This window comes from Sycon ciliatum, chromosome 3, assembly GCF_964019385.1.
Source record: "Sycon ciliatum chromosome 3, ocSycCili1.1, whole genome shotgun sequence".
In the NCBI taxonomy this organism is placed as follows: domain Eukaryota; kingdom Metazoa; phylum Porifera; class Calcarea; order Leucosolenida; family Sycettidae; genus Sycon; species Sycon ciliatum.
The window spans coordinates 5,509,529-5,528,940 of NC_088645.1; the positions used below are offsets into that span (position 1 = coordinate 5,509,529).

Sequence of the window (19,412 nt, forward strand, 5' to 3'; positions counted from 1 at the left end):
ACCATATCACCATCTCACTGCCTCGCTGTTTCACCATATCACCATCTCACTGCCTCGCTGTTTCACCATATCACCATCTCACTGCCTCGCTGTTTCACCATATCACCATCTCACTGCCTCGCTGTTTCACCATATCACCATCTCACTGCCTCAGTGTTTCACCATATCACCATCTCACTGCCTCAGTGTTTCACCATATCACCATCTCACTGCCTCAGTGTTTCACCATATCACCATCTCACTGCCTCGCTGTTTCACCATATCACCATCTCACTGCCTCGCTGTTTCACCATATCACCATCTCACTGCCTCGCTGTTTCACCATATCACCATCTCACTGCCTCACTGTTTCACCATATCACCATCTCACTGCCTCGCTGTTTCACCATATCACCATCTCACTGCCTCGCTGTTTCACCATATCACCATCACACTGCCTCGCTGTTTCACCATATCACCATCTCACTGCCTCGCTGTTTCACCATATCACCACCTCACTGCCTCACTGTTTCACCATATCACCATCTCACTGCCTCGCTGTTTCACCATATCACCATCTCACTGCCTCGCTGTTTCACCATATCACCATCTCACTGCCTCACTGTTTCACCATATCACCATCTCACTGCCTCGCTGTTTCACCATATCACCATCTCACTGCCTCGCTGCTTCACCATATCACCATCTAACAACCACACAATACTATCTCCCTCACACAAAAATCACACAGAGTCACGTGTACCGCATTCAAGTACTCGTGTGTTCTATGTGTGCCCCACCCATGTGCATGTGACGTCATGCGTGGATTGGGTTTTGGCTCCTTGCTGGCATTTCAGGCTTTCGTTGCTCAGTCTGTTCTTTACGCTTCTGTTCCGGCAACTGGTGTCTTTTGTCATTGCTCTATTCTGTTCTTACTGCTCCCTGCTATTACTCTAAGTGCCCTTCACACGGCTGTAGCATTGTTGGTTATAACTAAGACTGGTCATGTAACACAGAGCACCACACATTATCGTTATAACAAAGAGTTTCATGGCCATACTCCATAGGAATCATCAGACAACTATCAATACTGCATCTCTTCAGATCAAACAAGAGTATGCAGCAGTTATAAAGGTTTGAAACATTTCTAAAATAAAGATACTAACAGAAAACACCACAAACCATGATAGAAAGAAAACAGTACCTTGGACAATGAGCACATTCTTCATTGCATCCAAAACGTGACATAAAACACTCCATGATGTATTGCGACACTTAGCAGCGAGACATTTTGCAGAAATACAATAGATTTTCAGAGAAAGGAAAAAGAGCACCCAGCCAACACAATCAATAGAATCATCCTCTGCACATCGAGAATAGGATTGTAACAATGAGAGTGATCCAAGTACCATGTAGACATACAACTCAGTGCAGGAGTTCATAAGAAAATGCATGCATACACATGCATACACAAACACATTCATACCCCACACACATACACACACGCACACGCACACACACACACACACACACACACACACACACACAAATGCACACACACACACATACACACACATGCAAGCCCACATTCAATCATGCAAGTATGATAAACAGTATTTGGCCATGTTCATACATGTATGTTGATCAGCTTAATCAGACATGTTGGAACTGCTCCAGTCGTTCAGGACTTGGCTGGATCTACTGTTGGCCTGCCCAATACATGTTAGCTACTGGCAAGGTTATGCATACTCGATGTGTCACACAAAAAACTGAAATACTATAGTAAAGCCTGAGCAAACAAAACTGCTAATACTGGTCCTGTTCATGTTTCACAGCAGTGAGAAACATTAGTGTAGAACAAGAAACAAGATGCTCCAGGACAAAAGTTAGAACATTGTGATACGGTGTTTGCTAGTGTTACTAACATACACAGTACCACTGGATGATACTGCAATGCCGCGTGGATGAGTAAGACAACTGCTTGAACCGAAGGTAGCCACGTGAGAGAATGTGTCAGAAGTGAACACCTAACAGGGTATCACAATGGAAACACACACATAGCGGCATACACACAACACACACACATACACACACACACACACACATACACACAAGCCCACACAAACACCCACCACATACATACACAGTCATACTTCAGAAGTACACATACATTACAATAGAATATAATTATTATTATTATAATGTGCCCATCCAGAGATGATAGAAGGTCCAGAAGGGACCAACTGTGTTCAAGTCACGAGCAGAATCGGGTGTGGCACACGAGAACGCGAATGCGCGCCAACCCCCCCCCCCCCCCCCCGCACACGTACACACACACATACACACATAAAAACATTCGCCATGCACACTCACACACATACCGTATATTCCAGAGTATAGGTCACACTGGAGTATAGGTCACACTGGAGTATAAGCAGCAACCCCAATTGCTTTCCACAAAGTACAAACATCAACCCTAGTAATTTATTACTGATCATCGGAGTATAACCTGCAACCGACATTTTTGAGTGTACTTTGAGCGTTGCAAGTGCGGCTTATACATGTACTGAGGAAAATACGGTATACACGCAATGAGACAAATTTTATCAGTAAACTTTCTTGCTTTTCACAGTCAATCTTGATGATGCCCAGGGCCGAAATATTTTTTAGATTCTTTATTGCAGTTCAGAGACCGTATGTGTGTGTGTGTGTGTGTGTGTGTGTGTGTGTGTGTGTGTGTTTGAGCTATATTTTACTTTTTTGCAGGCCTAAAAATACTAACTTTATAAACCAAAAACGATACTATCGGGAATTGGCCGAGATGTAAGGGGAGCGTTATCAATCAACTCCTGGAAGAATACAGCCACATCGATTGACTGGCTCCAAGCCATCGAGAGGAAGCCGGAGTGTGCATTTGTCTGTTTCGATATTGTGGAATATTATCCGTCGATTTCGGAAGATCTTCTTCTGCGCGCTATCGAGTTTGCTGAACAGTTCACCGGTATTAGCAAACAAGACAAAGACATCATACTGCATTCACGAAAGTCGCTATTATTCAGTGGAGACAATACTTGGATGAAGAAGAACGGAGAGGACTATTCAACATGACAATGGGATGTTTCGACGGTGCCGAAGTATGCGAGCTAGTTGGGGCGTATGCACTGTCTAAGATTGCACACGAAATCAACAGCAGAGACGTCGGACTGTAGCGTGATGACGGTCTAGCAGGGCTACGAGACGTGACAGGCAGCGAAGCAGACCGAACGAGGAACAGAGTTTGCAAGATATTCAACAACCTCGGACTACGGCTAACCATCGACACCGGTATGAAGGTTGCGAATTTTCCGGATGTAACGCCGAACCTAGCAGACGGAACATATCACCCGTATAGATATACGGTTTAGACTATGTTTACATGAGGCGTTTCAGCCAAGAGTCAAGTTTCTACCCACCATGAACACAGATTGACTGGAGCGTTAACATGCTGCATTGCGCTTGATTCGGGTTGAAATTTCAAACAGGGTGGATATCAACCCTCCCCTCGGGGGACGGTTGAAATCGAGAAATCTTACCACCGTACTTCTGTGCGTACCTTGCGCCAAGTTTGAACAGCACTGCACAGGAACATTTGAGCGAATGCTTTCACGTGACTATAGGACTTTAGAAGTTGACTTTTCGCGGCATATCAGTATTTGACACGAGTCAACTGTCTTGATTTGATCACCCACTTATTTTTCCCTTGTACAGACTTTCAACCCGGGTTGAAAATTCTCATGTAAAACAAGCCTAGGGGCAAAACAATTCTGCCCGCAGATAGAGTACTGGATTTTTCTGGGGTGTTCCGCACTTTGAAATGCATACAAAAACTGCAAAATCACCCCTGCAGCTAAGACTGGGAATGCTAGGAATGACTACCAGCGCTACAGCACTCTATAAATATAATGCATGCATGGTGTTGTTCAGCTACTCTTCATGCACTGCAGCCCATCATTATACTGGTGCAAAGCTCGTCATTGTACTTGTGCAAAGCTCATCATTGTACATGTTGCCAGTTCTGAGTGAAGGGCAAAGTAGACAACTTTTGTAGAACTTCCGTCACGTTTCTCAACCTTTTAACCCTAGGGCGGCCACCACTTTCAGTACTCCTAGAACGGCCAAACGGTGTCATTTGACACCTGCATACTTTTCCAGGTCTAAGACCTATGATATAGGTTATTATAGTTGTTGTTTTCAGTGCTGGCTATCACTAGCGGCATTTATGATGCACACAACACTTTAGGATTCACCCAGACTTTATTGTTGGCTATACGCAACTAAAATACGATGTACGCGTAACGGCAATTGCGAAGGATGTATGTATGTATGTATGTATACTTTATTTGAATTCGCAAATCCAAACGAGCACAAATGCTCAATGACAAGGCAGCGAATATGTTATTATGTTACAGGGAAGGAGGGTTGGGGAGAAAATAAGGAGAACAAAGAGAGAATGGTAGATATCTCAATGAAGAGCGAAGCGTTATCAAACTACAAGTAAGCCAGCGAACGATAAGTCGATAGTTCTGTAAGCCGCCTAATAAACTAAGTACTTTTTTCAGGCGTGCAGTGGACTGTCATTAAAACAGAAACAGAAAAATAATAATAAGGCACCCATTTTGTTTGTCCAGGGGATGGCCCACGCCTGGTAAAGAGAATAAAATAGAGAAAATAAAAAAAAATAAAAAACAAGCAAACAAAGTACTAACAGTTACTGCTAACGAGAGTACCGGTACTTGCTACTAACATCGGGAGGATGAAAGGCCCAACCCTGCCCTGCCAGTTACGGACTTACGGGGGTCGCCATGGCAAATAATAATGGTAAACAGTGAAAATCAATAACAGACAGGAAGCTGTCTCAGGGCAAGTTTCTAATCATAACATCAGGAGGATCGGAGGGTATACGGTACGACGGCAGCTTTGAAGCTGCTGAGAGACGACAGTACTCTGACTGCATCCGGTAGGACGTTCCAAAGGGCACTACCTCGGGAGGTAGGGCGAGATCGTCCGGCGCGGGTTCGTGTAGCTGGTAGACGGAGCCCCAGGGCGAGATCCAGGCGCGTCCTACGATCCGCGCAGCGTACGAAGAGCTCCTGGAGGGATGGACTCGCACTGGCGTGTATGCACCTCCAGACAAAGACCAGGACCTTCTGCCGATGTATTTCTCCAATCCTGAACACCTGCATGCGTTCCAGGAGATCACTGGCACGAGAGAACCCCGGCCGGCCATAAACTGCTCTTGCCCCACGGTTTTGTGCTACTTGGAGCCGGTCGGTCTGGGCCTGAGTGAGACCTGGGCTAAACGCAACGGACCCATACAGTAGATCCGGCATGATAGCTGCCTTGAAGAACAGCACACGGCTAGCAAGTGTTAGCGACTTTCGTGTCCGCCACAGAGTTCCAATTTTCTTATTGGCTTTTGTGATGCTCGCATCGACCTGGGGCTGCCATGACATGCGTACATCCAAGGTGATGCCAAGGTAGCGGGCACTGGTGACGCTTGGCACGGGTATGCCATCGCACTTTACCACAAAGTTGGGACTCTGGCCATTGGATCCTGCAAAGACAAGGAGCTGACTCTTGGTGGCGTTGAGGATGAGACCACGGGAGGCTAGCCAGCGAGCTAGGTTAGAGACGGCTGTTGTGAGCTCAGAAGAAACGAGGTCAGCGCTGCGGCGGGTGGAAGTCAAGGCTATATCGTCTGCAAACTGGATTGACATAGTCGGGCAGGTAACAGTCGGTACGTCTCTAGTGTATATGTTGAAGAGCAGCGGCCTCAGGACCGAACCCTGCGGAACACCGCAGGTGCATGTAACAACCCTGCCGAGTCCGGTACCAGTGCGCACTTGCTGTTGGCGACTTGACAGGTAATGTTTGAACCAAGTCAGTGCTCCTCCAGTAACGCCAAGGATGAACTCAATTACTGGCAAAACTTCAATTACTTGCATAGGAATGTCTTCTAATCACAGTGTTACAATAACAAGCAACGTGTCAACGTCACTGGGCACATGGGGAACTGCTTTTCGGGATTATATGCTTTGGCATCATCGGATTACTCGACCGCCACGATGAATGACACACAGTAACAAGTACAAACATGGATTGACCATGTGCATCATTGTTTCACCAAGCTGACACATATGCTGCTAGAGATGATTTCAAGATTAGGCTAGTGACGACTGCATTTTAGACTCTTTCAAAGAGGTATACCCTTCTCTTCTCCTTGGCTGGCACTTAGCAACCAGATGCCATGACTATCTACAAGCTTATTGACCAGTGCAGGAATGAGCGTTTTCTGGATGTGCATGAACTAGCAAAGGTCTGGGATATTGTGAAGGCGTTGATGCCTGTCACATCTTTTCATTTATGTAACCGCCTTGCAGGGGGACATCTTCTGGAATAGTTGAGTAGATCCACCACAATCGATCGAAATGGTCAAGGATATATCTCGTCTTTTGCTAAAATTGGATGATGTGGGGCTTCCTACTCTCACCATGTAAAACATAATTATGGCTCTAGGTGGTCTACACTAGGCGGACCATTGATAATTCTTGCTACTTCTTCCTTCTACGTTTAACGTCTTTGCATCCTACAATGTAATCTTGATGTAATCTTGAAAAACAAAATGCAATCTGCGATTATTGGCAATGAAGTAAGATGGTAGTTCACTTCAATTTACCAAAGTTGTTCATACTGCAACTCTTTCTTCTCCAACAGTTTCTTGACCAGTAATGCATTGATGCTGAAGTTATCAGTTATTACTTAGCAATCACCTTCTGCATCCGGGGCCACTAAAGATAGAGAGAAGGCATCCCAGCGGCTGCCTACCCGTTTAGCCTGAAGCGGGGGAGGAAGAGGTTTGGTTCAAGAGCCTTATTAGCTCGTCAAGTAGTTAGAAAGGATTATCTACACAGCACCATCCTTGCGATAATGCGGTGTACCATCTCCAGGTTACGGAGTTGCGATTCCCCTTCCTCAACACTATCCATTTCGGGGTCTCCACCACTCCCGCAACTGTTTCTGACAATTCCTTGCCTGGACTATCCCGAAATCCTCGTCCGCTCTCTGGAGGCTCGTAAACCTCAATACATTCTGAATCCACAGGTACTCAGGTGTTGTGACCGTGCGATTCGCCCTCATATGACAGAACAGATCCACCACTGCCAATGGTCACTACACTTGACCAGCCATAAATTGAAGATAATGTGACCAATTTCGGTATCTTGGTCATCAGATTCATGCATGGTAATAGGCGACATCTATTCTAGTATTTCCTTGGCCGTCAGACCGCGATGGCTCCTCTGGGGCAATTTACAGGAAAATGAAAGGGATTGAGCAGTATCAAGGACAATAGCTGAAGAGTGTTTGTGTTATCTGTGCACTAATGGTTACCCGCCCCAAATTCGCGATTCTCGCCCCACGGTTGTATGTTGATCATATATTTTGTCCTGTATTCAGCGATTTTCCTGCCCATGCACCTTTCTTTTGTCTGGTTGGCATACGAACAACTCGATATGGCCGACATTTTTGAAATGTGTACATATTGTTTCCATCTAGCTGCAATAATGGCTTTTTATAGTGCAGGTGTCAAATGACACTGGTTGGCCGTTCTAGGTATACGTACTCGCCATTATGGTACCTCATCAATTACAAATCAAAGATTGATGGCAGACGAAAGAGGAAGCAAAATTAGGAATAGTCACAAGATTTGAGCTTATTCTGATTAGCCATATTTCGGTAATTCCAAACGTTGGACTCGCGCGGTGTCAAATGACACCGTTGGCTGTTCTAGGGTTAACCATTATTCTTTGTTGCCATCTTCAAGAGGTCCGTCAAATACAGTAGTAATAGGTTTTTCATTTGACCCGACGAGACCACACGACGCTTGCAGATCACAGCACGAACAGTTCACCAGCCTCACTCCACGAAAGCAAGTAGTAGTACTCCTGACAAGTCTTGTTTCGTTCTATAGAGATAATAACGGGGAACTCATCAGAGGAGAAGGAGAAGCAGTTGTTGAATGAAGGGGTTTAGCTGAATAATGCTATTTTATAGAAAAGAGCAGCTACTGCTGTGGCTGTAGTTACAGCCCCTCTCGTTGTCAGGAAATGTTTTCTTGTGCTACTTCTCATCCAGTTGACTTCTTAGTATGACTTTGTATGTTATAATTTTCTTGAGCTCCGGTTTTCCCCTTCATTATAACTCAAGCGCATTTTAGCGTGTATTGGCTTGTGATTTCCTTTCTTCTGTTTGCTTGGCATGTAATCGCTGCACAGGTACCCTCGGTCTCAGGTGCTCTCACATTTGTGCAATTGTTGATTTTGCTTCTGAATTATCCTCCCTGTTGCTTTGCTACCGTCCTCCTCCTTCCTCCACCTTTTTTCTTAATTGGCCTCATTATGGCATTCGCTTCCATGTAATTGGGCTTGTAGCCCGTGTGTACTTGCGAATTCAAATAAAAATATACATACATACATACAGATATTGTTGCACTGAGGTGTAACCACTCAACAAATTCACATATGTGACATATCAACACAAAAAGGAATAGTGCAGAATGGAGGTGTTCTGAAACCTACCAGACACAACTATCACAAGTGCTAAATCATTCACAATGAGAAGGAGAGGTACACAGGAATGGATTGCGCTAGTTTACACGTCACAAATGGTACTGAGGTAGTGACAAAGATAGGTGGAAAGTAGACGCCAAGTGAAAACCCACAAATCATCACGGACGTCTAACGTCACACCTGAAGATTGCTAGCGGTACAAGACAAATACTCACAAACCTCGATAATTGAAATTCATACTTCGAAGTACATTAATCCATCTTGATTGGTCTCGTCGGGTCAAATGAAAAACCTATTACTACTGTATTTGACGGACCTATTGAAGATGGCAACAAAGAATTATCACTTCTCCTGGACCAGGAAATCTGCCATTGAACAGAGGATTTGATCTGCTGCTCGGATTATATCGTTAGACGCCAACTCTGCAATCAAGATCAAGATGGATACGTCGCCTCAGCAACCCAGAGCTCTATGTCACACCCAGCAGCCTTCCTTTCACTATACCGCTGGCTGAATTTCAATTATCGAGGTTTGTGAAGTATTTGTCTTGTACCGCTAGCAATCTTCAGGTGTGACGTTAGACGTCCGTGATGATTTGTTGGTTTTCACTTGGCGTCTACTTTTCACCTATCTTTGTCACTACCTCAGTACCATTTGTGACGTGTAAACTAGCGCAACCCATTCCTGTGTACCTCTCCTTCTCATTGTGAATGATTTAGCACTTGTGATAGTTGTGTCTGGTAGGTTTCAGAACACCTCCATTCTGCACTATTCTTTTTGTGTTGATATGTCACATATATGAGTTAGTTGAGTGTTTACACCTCAGTGCGCCAATATCTTTTCTATAAAATAGCATTATTCAGCTAAATCCCTTCATTCAACTGCTTCTCCTCTGATGAGTTCCCCGTTATTATCTCTATGGAACGAAACAAGACTGGTCAGGAGTACTACTACTTGCTTTTGTGGAGTGTGGCTGGTGAACTGTTCGTGCTGTGATCTGCAAGCGTCGTGTGGTCTCGTCGGGTCAAATGAAAAACCTATTTTTTTTTTCTCTACAAAATCCACATATCTCCAGACACTGGGGTGAATGATAGAGTATGGTGGTGGGGCCCATTAAGCTCCGCCGACCAGACGTCTCGGCTTCATAGCTCCATGGACGCACCAAAGGGATATTGGGTAGGGAGGATTAAATTGAAAAAGAAAACAGAAGAAAGAAAATGGAAAGATTGTATTGCTCAGTGAGCAAAAGAATAAGTTGAGTATTACTACTGTATTTGACGGACCTATTGAACATGGCAACAAAGAATAATGGTTAAAAGGTTAAGAAACGTGACGGAAGTTCTACAAAAGTTGTCTACTTTGCCCTTCACTCAGAACTGGCAACATGTACAATGATGAGCTTTGCACCAGTACAATGATGGGCTGCAGTACATGAAGAGTAGCTGAACAACACCATGCATGCAGTATATTCATAGAGTGCTGTACCGCTGGTAGTCATTCCTAGCATTCCCAGTCTTAGCTGCAGGGGTGATTTTGCAGTTTTGTATGCATTTCAAAGTGCGGAACACCCCAGAAATTCCGATACTCTATCTGCGGGCAGAATTGTTTTGCCCGTAGGCTTGTTTTTCATGAGAATTTTCAACCCGGGTTGAAAGTCTGTACAAGGGAACAAATAAGTGGGTGTTCAAATCAAGACAGTTGACTCGTGTCAAATACTGATATGCCGCTGTTGTGAAATCACAAGTTCTCGAGAGTGAAAGGCCTTCTCGCTTGTGACATTGTGTTCGTTTCAATGCAGCTGTATCCCGACTCCGCCGTACCGCTGATGTTTACGACGTCATATACGCTACAGGCGCTATGTGCGGTTTGCTGTGTGCGCTGTAGTTGTATGTTGTATGTGTATGCTTTTCTCATATACGCTGTCATTTTCACGCTATAACTACCTGGTGGTTTTTGTGTTAGTTCATTCATTCATTGTTCATTATTATTAGTCGATGGAAGTGAAATATACTGTGGAGAATAAATAGTTGTCCTCGTGCCGTGTGGGGTCGTTCGTTCCTGACACTTTAGAGAACCAGAGGGTTCACAACATTTGGCGACCACGCCAGGATACAAATTGAGCATGGCACAGGGACTATGGATCATTGAAGCCAGCTTTATCTATAGCGGAATTCGGCAGGGATTTGAAGGCGATAGGTTGAGTGAGAATGAAAGAATACGTGGAGAAGAGGCTCCGACAGAGCGAGGAGTTTGAAGAGCACAGTGCTAGACGGCTAGAGGGTGCGCTCTGCACAGAGTTTGACGAAAAGCTCAAGAAGATGAACGAGTGCATCGCCAGCAGTAAATATGAGGGAGCAATACCAGATTTGCTTGCCTCACGCAAAAGGACGCCGGACAAGGCGTGGAAGACTTTGCTAACAGACAAGCAGCGGTCAGAAGAGTATGTGAAGACAGTGGGAGGATCAGATCCAAGGCCCACTGCGTCGGTGCAGTGCATGGCGACATCGGTCGGAGACGCTCAGAAGCAGCTGGAGTCTCGGCCGGAAGACGTAGAGGCGCAAAACGTAGAAGCGCAATACGTAGAGGCGCAAGACGTAGAGGCGCAGGAGTTAGAGACGCAAGACGTAGAAGCGCAAGACGTAGAAGCGCAAGACTTAGAAGCGCAAGGCGTAGAAGCTGAGGAAATGAGAAGGGCGATACTGGTTAGCATGGAAGAAGTAAGCTGCGAGACTGTGTGGAACATGGAGATCGAATGTAGGTTATCTGGTCTAGCGCCCGCCCCACGAGGCAGTGGCCCAGTGACTGTGTAGTGTGTGACCGGCCCAGATCGGCAAGCTTGGTGTTGAGAACGTTGAGGCGAAGCCGTTCGGTGCGGAATCAACCCAACAGCGGATGGACAAGTTCGCCATTTAGATCCTGGGTAGCTCCGCAGTCATTCCGGTATGTGCTCTCGTGAAGCCAATGTAAGAGCTTGATCTGAAGTGCGCAAACCCGCAGACCATTGCTCAGTTGGTAGAAATGGTGAGCACTCGTAATATTCTACCTTGGCCACCGCACAGCAGCGGATGACTCGTTCTGGGCGTGTAGTCGGAGCCCCGGTCGTTTTTTGACCTGTGAGTTGTTGTACGGCGGTGAGAAGCCCTTTGGTGGGGAGAATGTTGTGAAATCACAAGTTCTCGAGAGTGAAAGGCCTTCTGGCTTCTGACATTGTGTTCGTTTCAATGCAGCTGTATCCCGACTCCGCCGTACCGCTGATGTTTACGACGTGGTATACGCTACAGGCGCTATGTGCGGTTTGCTGTGTGCGCTGTAGTTGTATATTGTATGTGTATGCTTTTCTCATACGCTGTCATTTTCACGCTATAACTACCTGGTGGTTTTAGTGTTAGTTCATTCATTCATAGTTTAGTTAGTTGATGGAAGTGAAATATACTGTTGAGAATAAATAGTTGTCCTCGTGCCGTGTGGGGTCGTTCATTCCTGACACTTTAGAGAACCAGAGGGTTCACAGCATTTGACAAATGAACTAACACTTAAACCACCAGGTAGTTATAGCGTGAAAATGACAGCGTATGAGAAAAGCATACACATACAACATACAACAACAGCGCACACAGCAAACCGCACATAGCGCCTGTAGCGTATACCACGTCGTAAACATCAGCGGTACGGCAGAGTCGGGATACAGCTGCATTGAAACGAACACAATGTCAGAAGCCAGAAGGCCTTTCACTCTCGAGAACTTGTGATTTCACAACATTCTCCCCACCAAAGGGCTTCTCACCGCCGTACAACAACTCACAAGTCAAAAAACGACCGGGGCTCCGACTACACACCCAGAACGAGTCATCCGCTGCTGTGGCGGTGGCCAAGGTGGAATATTACAAGTGCTCACCATTTCTACCAACTGAGCAATGGTCTGCGGGCTTGCGCACTTCAGATCAAGCTCTAACGTTGGCTTCACGAGATCACATACCGGAATGACTGCGGAGCTACCCAGGATCGTAATGGCGAACTTGTCCATCCGCTGTTGGGTTGATTCCGCACCGAACGGCTATACCTCAGCGTTCTCAACACCAAGCTTGCCGATCTGGGCTCTCACACACAACACAGTCACTGGGCCACTGCCTCGTGGGGCGGACGCTGGACCAGATAACCTACATTCGATCTCCGTGTTCCACAAAGTCTCGCCACTTACTTCTTCCGTGCTAACCAGTATCGCCCTTCTCATTTCTTCAGCTTCTACGCCTTGCGCTTCTAAGTCTTGTGCTTCTACGTCTTGCGCTTCTACGTCTTGCGCCTCTACGTCTTGCGCTTCTACGTTTTGCGCCTCTACATCTTGCGCCTCTACATCTTTCGCCTCTACGTCTTGCGCCTCTACGTCTTGTGCCTCTACGCCTTGCGCCTCTACGTCTTGCGCCTCTACGTCTTGCCCCTCTACGCCTTGCGCCTCTACGTCTTGCGCCTCTACGTCTTGCCCCTCTACGTCTTGCGCCTCTACGTCTTGCGCCTCTACGTCTTGCGCCTCTACGTCTTGCGCCTCTACGTCTTGCGCCTCTACGTCTTGCGCCTCTACCTCTTGCGCCTCTATGTCTTGCGCCTCTACGTCTTGCGCCTTTACGTCTTGCGCCTCTACGTATTGCGCCTCTACGTCTTGCGCCTCTACGTTTTGCGCCTCTACATATTGCGCATGCGCCTCTACATCTTGCACTGTTACGTCATTCGGCCGAGACTCCAGCTGCTTCTGAGCGTCTCCGACCGATGTCACCATGCACTGCACCGACGCAGTGGGCCTTGGATCTGATCCTCCCGCTGGCTTCACATACTCCTCTGACCACTGCTTGTCGGTAAACAAAGTCTTCTACGCCTTGTCCGGCGTCCTTTCGCGTGAGGCAAGCAAATCTCGCTTTGCTCCCTCATATTTACTGCTGGCGATGCGCTCGTTCATCTTCTTGAGCTTTTCGTCAAACTCTGTGCGGAGCGCACCTTCTTGCCGTCTAGCACTGCGCTCTTCAAACTCCTCGCTCTGTCGGAGCCTCTTCTCCACATATTCTCTCAACCTATCGCCTTCAAATCCATACCGAATTCCGCTAGCGATAAAGCTGGCTTCAATGATCCATAGGTCCTGTTCCATGCTCGCTTCGTATCCTGGCGTGGTCGTCAAATGTTGTGAACCCTCTGGTTCTCTAAAGTGTCAGGAATGAACGACCCCACACGGCACGAGGACAACTATTTATTCTCCACAGTATATTTCACTTCCATCGACTAACTAAACAATGAATGAATGAATGAATGAATGAATGAACTAACACTCAAACCACCAGGTAGATATAGCGTGAAAATGACAGCGTATGAGAAAAGCATACACATACAACATACAACTACAGGGCACACAGCAAACCGCACATAGCGCCTGTAGCGTATACCACGTCGTAAACATCAGCGGTACGGCGGAGTCGGGATACAGCTGCATTGAAACGAACACCAATGTCATATGCGAGAAGGCCTTTCACTCTCGAGAACTTGTGATTTCACAACAGCCGCGAAAAGTCCACTTCTAGAGTCCTATAGTCACGTGAAAGCATTCGCTCAAATTTTCCTGTGCAGTGCTGTTCAAACTTGTTCCTGTGCAGTGCTGTTCAAACTTGTTCCTGTGCAGTGCTGTTCAAACTTGTTCCTGTGCAGTGCTGTTCAAACTTGTTCCTGTGCAGTGCTGTTCAAACTTGTTCCTGTGCAGTGCTGTTCAAACTTGGCGCAAGGTACGCACAGAAGTACGGTAGTAAGATTTCTAGATTTCAACCGTCCCCCGAGGGGAGGGTTGATATCCACCCTGTTTGAAATTTCAACCCGGATCAAGCGCAATGCGGCATGTTAACGCTCCAGTCAATCTGTGAAAAAACCTATTACTACTTTTAACCATTGTATGGTTTATGCTGATAACCATCTTAAAGTTTGGTTGCCAAAACATTCGAAATTTGATGGGCGGATAGCTTATACAGCGGATGGCAATACAAATACAGATAGTGGACCTGGAAAGGCGGGTGCGGCTTAGACTCCAGTGAGCCCAACACACCGTAAAGTTCGGTATTTTACTCCAGCTCTTGTACTGTCGTACGATCGTGGACATGGAAATCCGGTCACACGTCTAGCGGCCCCAGGGCGCTGGCCATTCAGCCATGGATAAGCAGTACAGACATGCATTACATGTACATGTACATGCAGTGACCAGTGCACTGCAGCGCACTGGTCACTGCAGTGCACTGGTCACTGCAGTGCACTGGTCACTGCAGTGCACTGGTCACTGCAGTGCACTGGTCACTGCAGTGCACTGGTCACTGCAGTGCACTGGTCACTGCAGTGCACTGGTCACTGCAGTGCACTGGTCACTGCAGTGCACTGGTCACTGCAGTGCACTGGTCACTGCAGTGCACTGGTCACTGCAGTACACTGGTCACATCAGATCAACATGACTGTAGTACACAACGTTCTGTACGCACTGAGGACGCCGGCCCAGGTCAATCCACTGGGTTTTCATGTCCAGAACTGTAGTAGGTGAGCAATTTCGTGCGGGATAGTGCCTTTGCTGTTTGCCTGCGTTATGCACAGCTCACTGACATGTCAGTTTGAGCACTCTGGTAACCTGTTTTTGGGCCTTATTTAAATCTGGCTTTGGAAAATATTTTTTCATTGCTACATGTATCAGGTTCAGCCACATTTTCCCTTTGCTGCGCTGACGAGTCCACAAAGGACCACAGAGGATGCTGTCCACAGATTGAGGTTATCCGAATAGTAGTATGCTAGAGTAACCATCTCACTATGAACTTGGAATGGAGGAACTGTCAACGCAATTAATTCCCTTGGGTGACAGTTTTCAGGATTTGAAATGAAGGTGCCCACAGTTGTCGCAAAGTACGGTGTGATGCCACGCCGAACTAGATCTCCACTTGTACATTCATCGTCAAAACGTAGTCAAACCCGTGTGCTGGTCGATCGACCTACACTGTAGCTGCTTCGATGTTCGGTGCACTAATGCCTTGTGAACTTGGACACCAGAGCTGCACACATGGGTATGTCGTGCAAAAGGAGAATGCCAAAAGGTAGAGACCCATGTGCAGCTACGTAGTTATTTGAACAGCTACCATCTTTTTGACTTCTTCCACAAGGATCTTTTTGGCATGTAAGTAAAAAGTCTTGGTCCATTTCATGCGGGGGAACATTACGAGACTGAGCTAAAACAGCACCATAAGGAGAAAACAGCACCACGTCACCTTTGGTCGGCGATCACAAACCCAACCCGAGCCAAGAAGAACCGTAACTAGTTGAATGTAATTCTTCTGATAACGATGAATCCGCTAAAGATGCAGGTCACATGCTCCCCTCATCTTTCCTTTCAGACACATGTGCAGCAGTGCAACCTTCGGTACAACAACATTTTTTTCTATCATCACAAGACAAGGCTAGGAATCTTTACGTGACAGTTCCTCTTAAAATTCAATGGCAAACTCCCACCAAAAATTCATTTGAATAAGAATTCCTCATGACAAGCAAGCTGGTACTGGGTTCAAGTCCTGGTGGGTCTGGCATTTTTCTCTCTTTTAATTAAGGCAGCTTACTTCCCCGACTGATCTTTTGACTTTGAAGTTCTCCCGATCCTTTCAAAATGGATACGATTTATTCTTTTTCACCCGTACAACCTGTGACATGCATGTATGTCACTTTTTACGGAATAGTTACACTTTAAATAATGATGTAGTTACAAGGCTGTGCTGGGCTTACAACCAATTTTCTTGCATTACAATTGCCGACGTTGCTAACACTATTTCGTACTGATATACTACCAAGTGCAAGTCTTTGACTAACTGGTTTGGAGTTGAAAGTGTTGTGAATGATCGAGACTCCTCAACACCTGTTCTCAACTTCCAGGAGCAATACTGACATACGCTGCTATCTGGTGTTCACGAGGTGTTTGTCGCACTGGAAATGGAGTGTTTCTGTAATTGAGCGTATCTGGTGGTGGTCTGGATTGCAGAGGAGAGCTATAAATTTAAGCGGTAGTCTTCAAAAACTTCTTCAGCCTACTCAAGCTCAACTAATGAGGGGAAACTTCCCCAAGCCATGTGTATTGAGCAGGGACTGGTGTTTGTTTGTGCAGATTTTCCGAGGCTAAGGTTCTATGCACTTGTCCTGTGTTCTAGATGGCAATTGTGAATTAGTCAAATGTTAACAAGTCGTCGGGAACGCGAGTTTGGTCTAGTGTAGGAGAAAACAACTTTCTTATTACATCATAGGCAAACAATGGCGGATCCAGAGATCTCTTCAGGGTTTCCAGTTTAGCCAAAATGCCGTGTATATTCAAGGATTTCCCAAAGGCTTTGGGCCTGTCGACGGGATCTCCTGCAAGAAGAATGAAATGACAACTTTATGTAGAGGGAGCAGTTAATCGAGGATAGGCTAAGGAAATAGATCGAGGCATACAAATTCTGGTAATTAAGGAGTTCACATTGCACACAGAAATGAATAGTTTTATGCACAGTGGTGGACACACAGGCAAACATGGTGATGCTGGTAGCAGGGGCAAAACCAATACTTAAGGAGGCTCCGAACAGTTGCGCAGAAAAAAATGGTACCCGGAAATATTTTTTTGCCACGAGATTCAAAAAGTATGATCTGAGCTCCCGGCTAGCTCCCATGCGGAATAGACCAATCCCGAAAAGATTGTCTGGGTTCGAAAGGGGGCATGTCAACTGAGAGTGCACTGTACAACACATACATGGCACTACCTGATCAGCATGCGGCACAGGACGTGTTTGATAGTTCGCGTGTGAATGCGAGGGTAAGTACACGATTTTCTCGTTAGTTGCATGCAAGAGAGACGATGCGACAGAAAGCGAAGCCCTTTGTAGTTTTCTCTCTCGCACTGGTAATGGTCTGCTGTTGGAGTTGAAATGCTTAGAGATAATCCTTGTTTCGCTCTTCTGTGTAGTGTGAAGAGGTCAACGAACATGTAGAGCTCACTTTGATGAAGTAGGCAAGGCTGTGAGCGCTGTGGCTCAAAGCGATAGGCCCTAAATCTTACGAAGTATTTCGAGTGCTATAGCGCTTCGTCTTCGATGAGTCCTGCCTCTTTCCTGGCAGCTGCCCTCCTATAGGATCAACCACGAAGTGACTGTACTCATCTGCAGCCGATCAATGTTATATTGCACAAGAAGATATCGTTTTGGCCAAGCCAGTGCCCCGCCAAAGACCATCGCCGTGTCACCTGGTCACACCGTCGGAACGAGTTCATGATGAGAAACATCATTCGCGCGAGCGTGATGAAGAACTATTTCGAAAGACAACATAGTCTTTACCCCCAGGACGACAACTATGTGCACGTCCTGCAAGGGGAGAATGTCACCAGCGACATCAACGAAGACGACGGCAGTATTTCGGAAACCTGGAGTCTGCGGAGGTCGTCAAGCTCCTCCGCGACCCGGTACATGTACAGTATAGGTGACATGTCGACACGAGCGTGCGGAAACACAGCATACACTGTAGTAATGTTGCGAGAGTTTGCGGAAGGAGTCCAAGTCGGGAAATCCATCAGCTCCAAAAGCTACCTGTAGGTGGGCGATGAGACTCCAGCTTCAGACTACAACAGTCAGGACTAGTAAATAGTTGAACGTTGTGAAGGAGCAGATCGAGAAGTAACGTTAGTTAGCTGAAATCGTAGCTGTTGCAGTATGTCGGCGCTATGTAGCTTGCATTTTTTACGGAGAGTCGATCGCCACGCGAATGTTTCTCTCCTCACTGAGAGCTATCTGGCCTCCAAACTCCGTCAGGGTCGGCCTAAGGTACCAAAGGTCCTTTGACTAGCTGCTGGCACGACTCCATCAAATCCTTTAGCTTCAGCTCGGCGAGCAAAAGTCTCTCTCTCCTCCGCCATGAGCTGACACACACAAACTGAATACAAAACGATGCACTTCACACGTGCTGGCTTTCACGCGTGCCCCCTTTCACGAACCCAGACAATCTTTTCGGGATTGGTCTATTAGAAAAGGAGCTGCTGTGGAAGCTTTTTGTCAAGGGTTGTTTTTGGTTGTGTTTGTGCTGGAATCGTCTTCCTCCGTATGCTTGCTTGGGTTTTGACCTACGATGGGAAGGGCTTCTGGCCGTTACAAACGGAAAGCTGTTGCGGGTCGCCTGAAAATTTCAGGACGAATTTTGCTGGCGCGAAGTCGCAGAAGAGCACGAAAGTGGCCGTGGAGACGATGTAGCTCAGGACACCGAAGTCCAGCACACTAGCAGTGGTAGCAGTCAGCTTGAGCCATCTGTGGAGCGTGAAGTGGCTGGCCACTCTCCGCGGTAAGTGGGCCCACTTGCAGCTCCCACAGTGACACAGATCCTGGTTCTGTGGAGCTCTCCATGCACGATAATTTGCTAATTGGACGACGCATTGTGGAGCTGCCTTTGCTGGCAGAGCTCCTACACAAGGGTTGCAGTTCATGTAAGACGGAACTGCGACTGATTGACTGCTCTGGCGAGGAGAAGAAGGGCCTGGTTAGCGTTTTACATATAAAGTGCAGCAAGTGTGGTGTTGTGAGCAAGCTGCAAACCGCCAAGTCTCACACTGGTAAAAACGGCCAAAATCGGAGTAAAGATGTAAACACCAAGTGTGCCTTGGGTAAGTGAACATACCAGTTGTAAATATATTAATTTGTGTACATGGAATGTATTTGTTTGGTCACTGCTCCAGTTCCTGTGTGTGTGTGTGTGTGTGCGTGCGTGTGTGTGTGTGTGTGTGCGCACGTGTATGCCTGCACGCCCCGCTAGTGTGTATGTGCATAT

General features: G+C 46.6%; 1 protein-coding gene across 1 annotated transcript in view; it reads right to left on the minus strand.

Moving 5' to 3' along the window:
* Positions 1 to 987: 987 nt before the first annotated feature.
* Positions 988 to 19,412, minus strand: part of LOC135811253 (tripartite motif-containing protein 2-like) — a 190,324-nt gene continuing 171,899 nt past the window's right edge. The window contains exon 9 of the mRNA XM_065324457.1: positions 988 to 2,006. Within this exon, the coding sequence (XP_065180529.1) occupies positions 1,866 to 2,006 (141 nt within the window). The 3' untranslated portion in view covers positions 988 to 1,865. The remainder of the gene's footprint in view (positions 2,007 to 19,412) is intronic.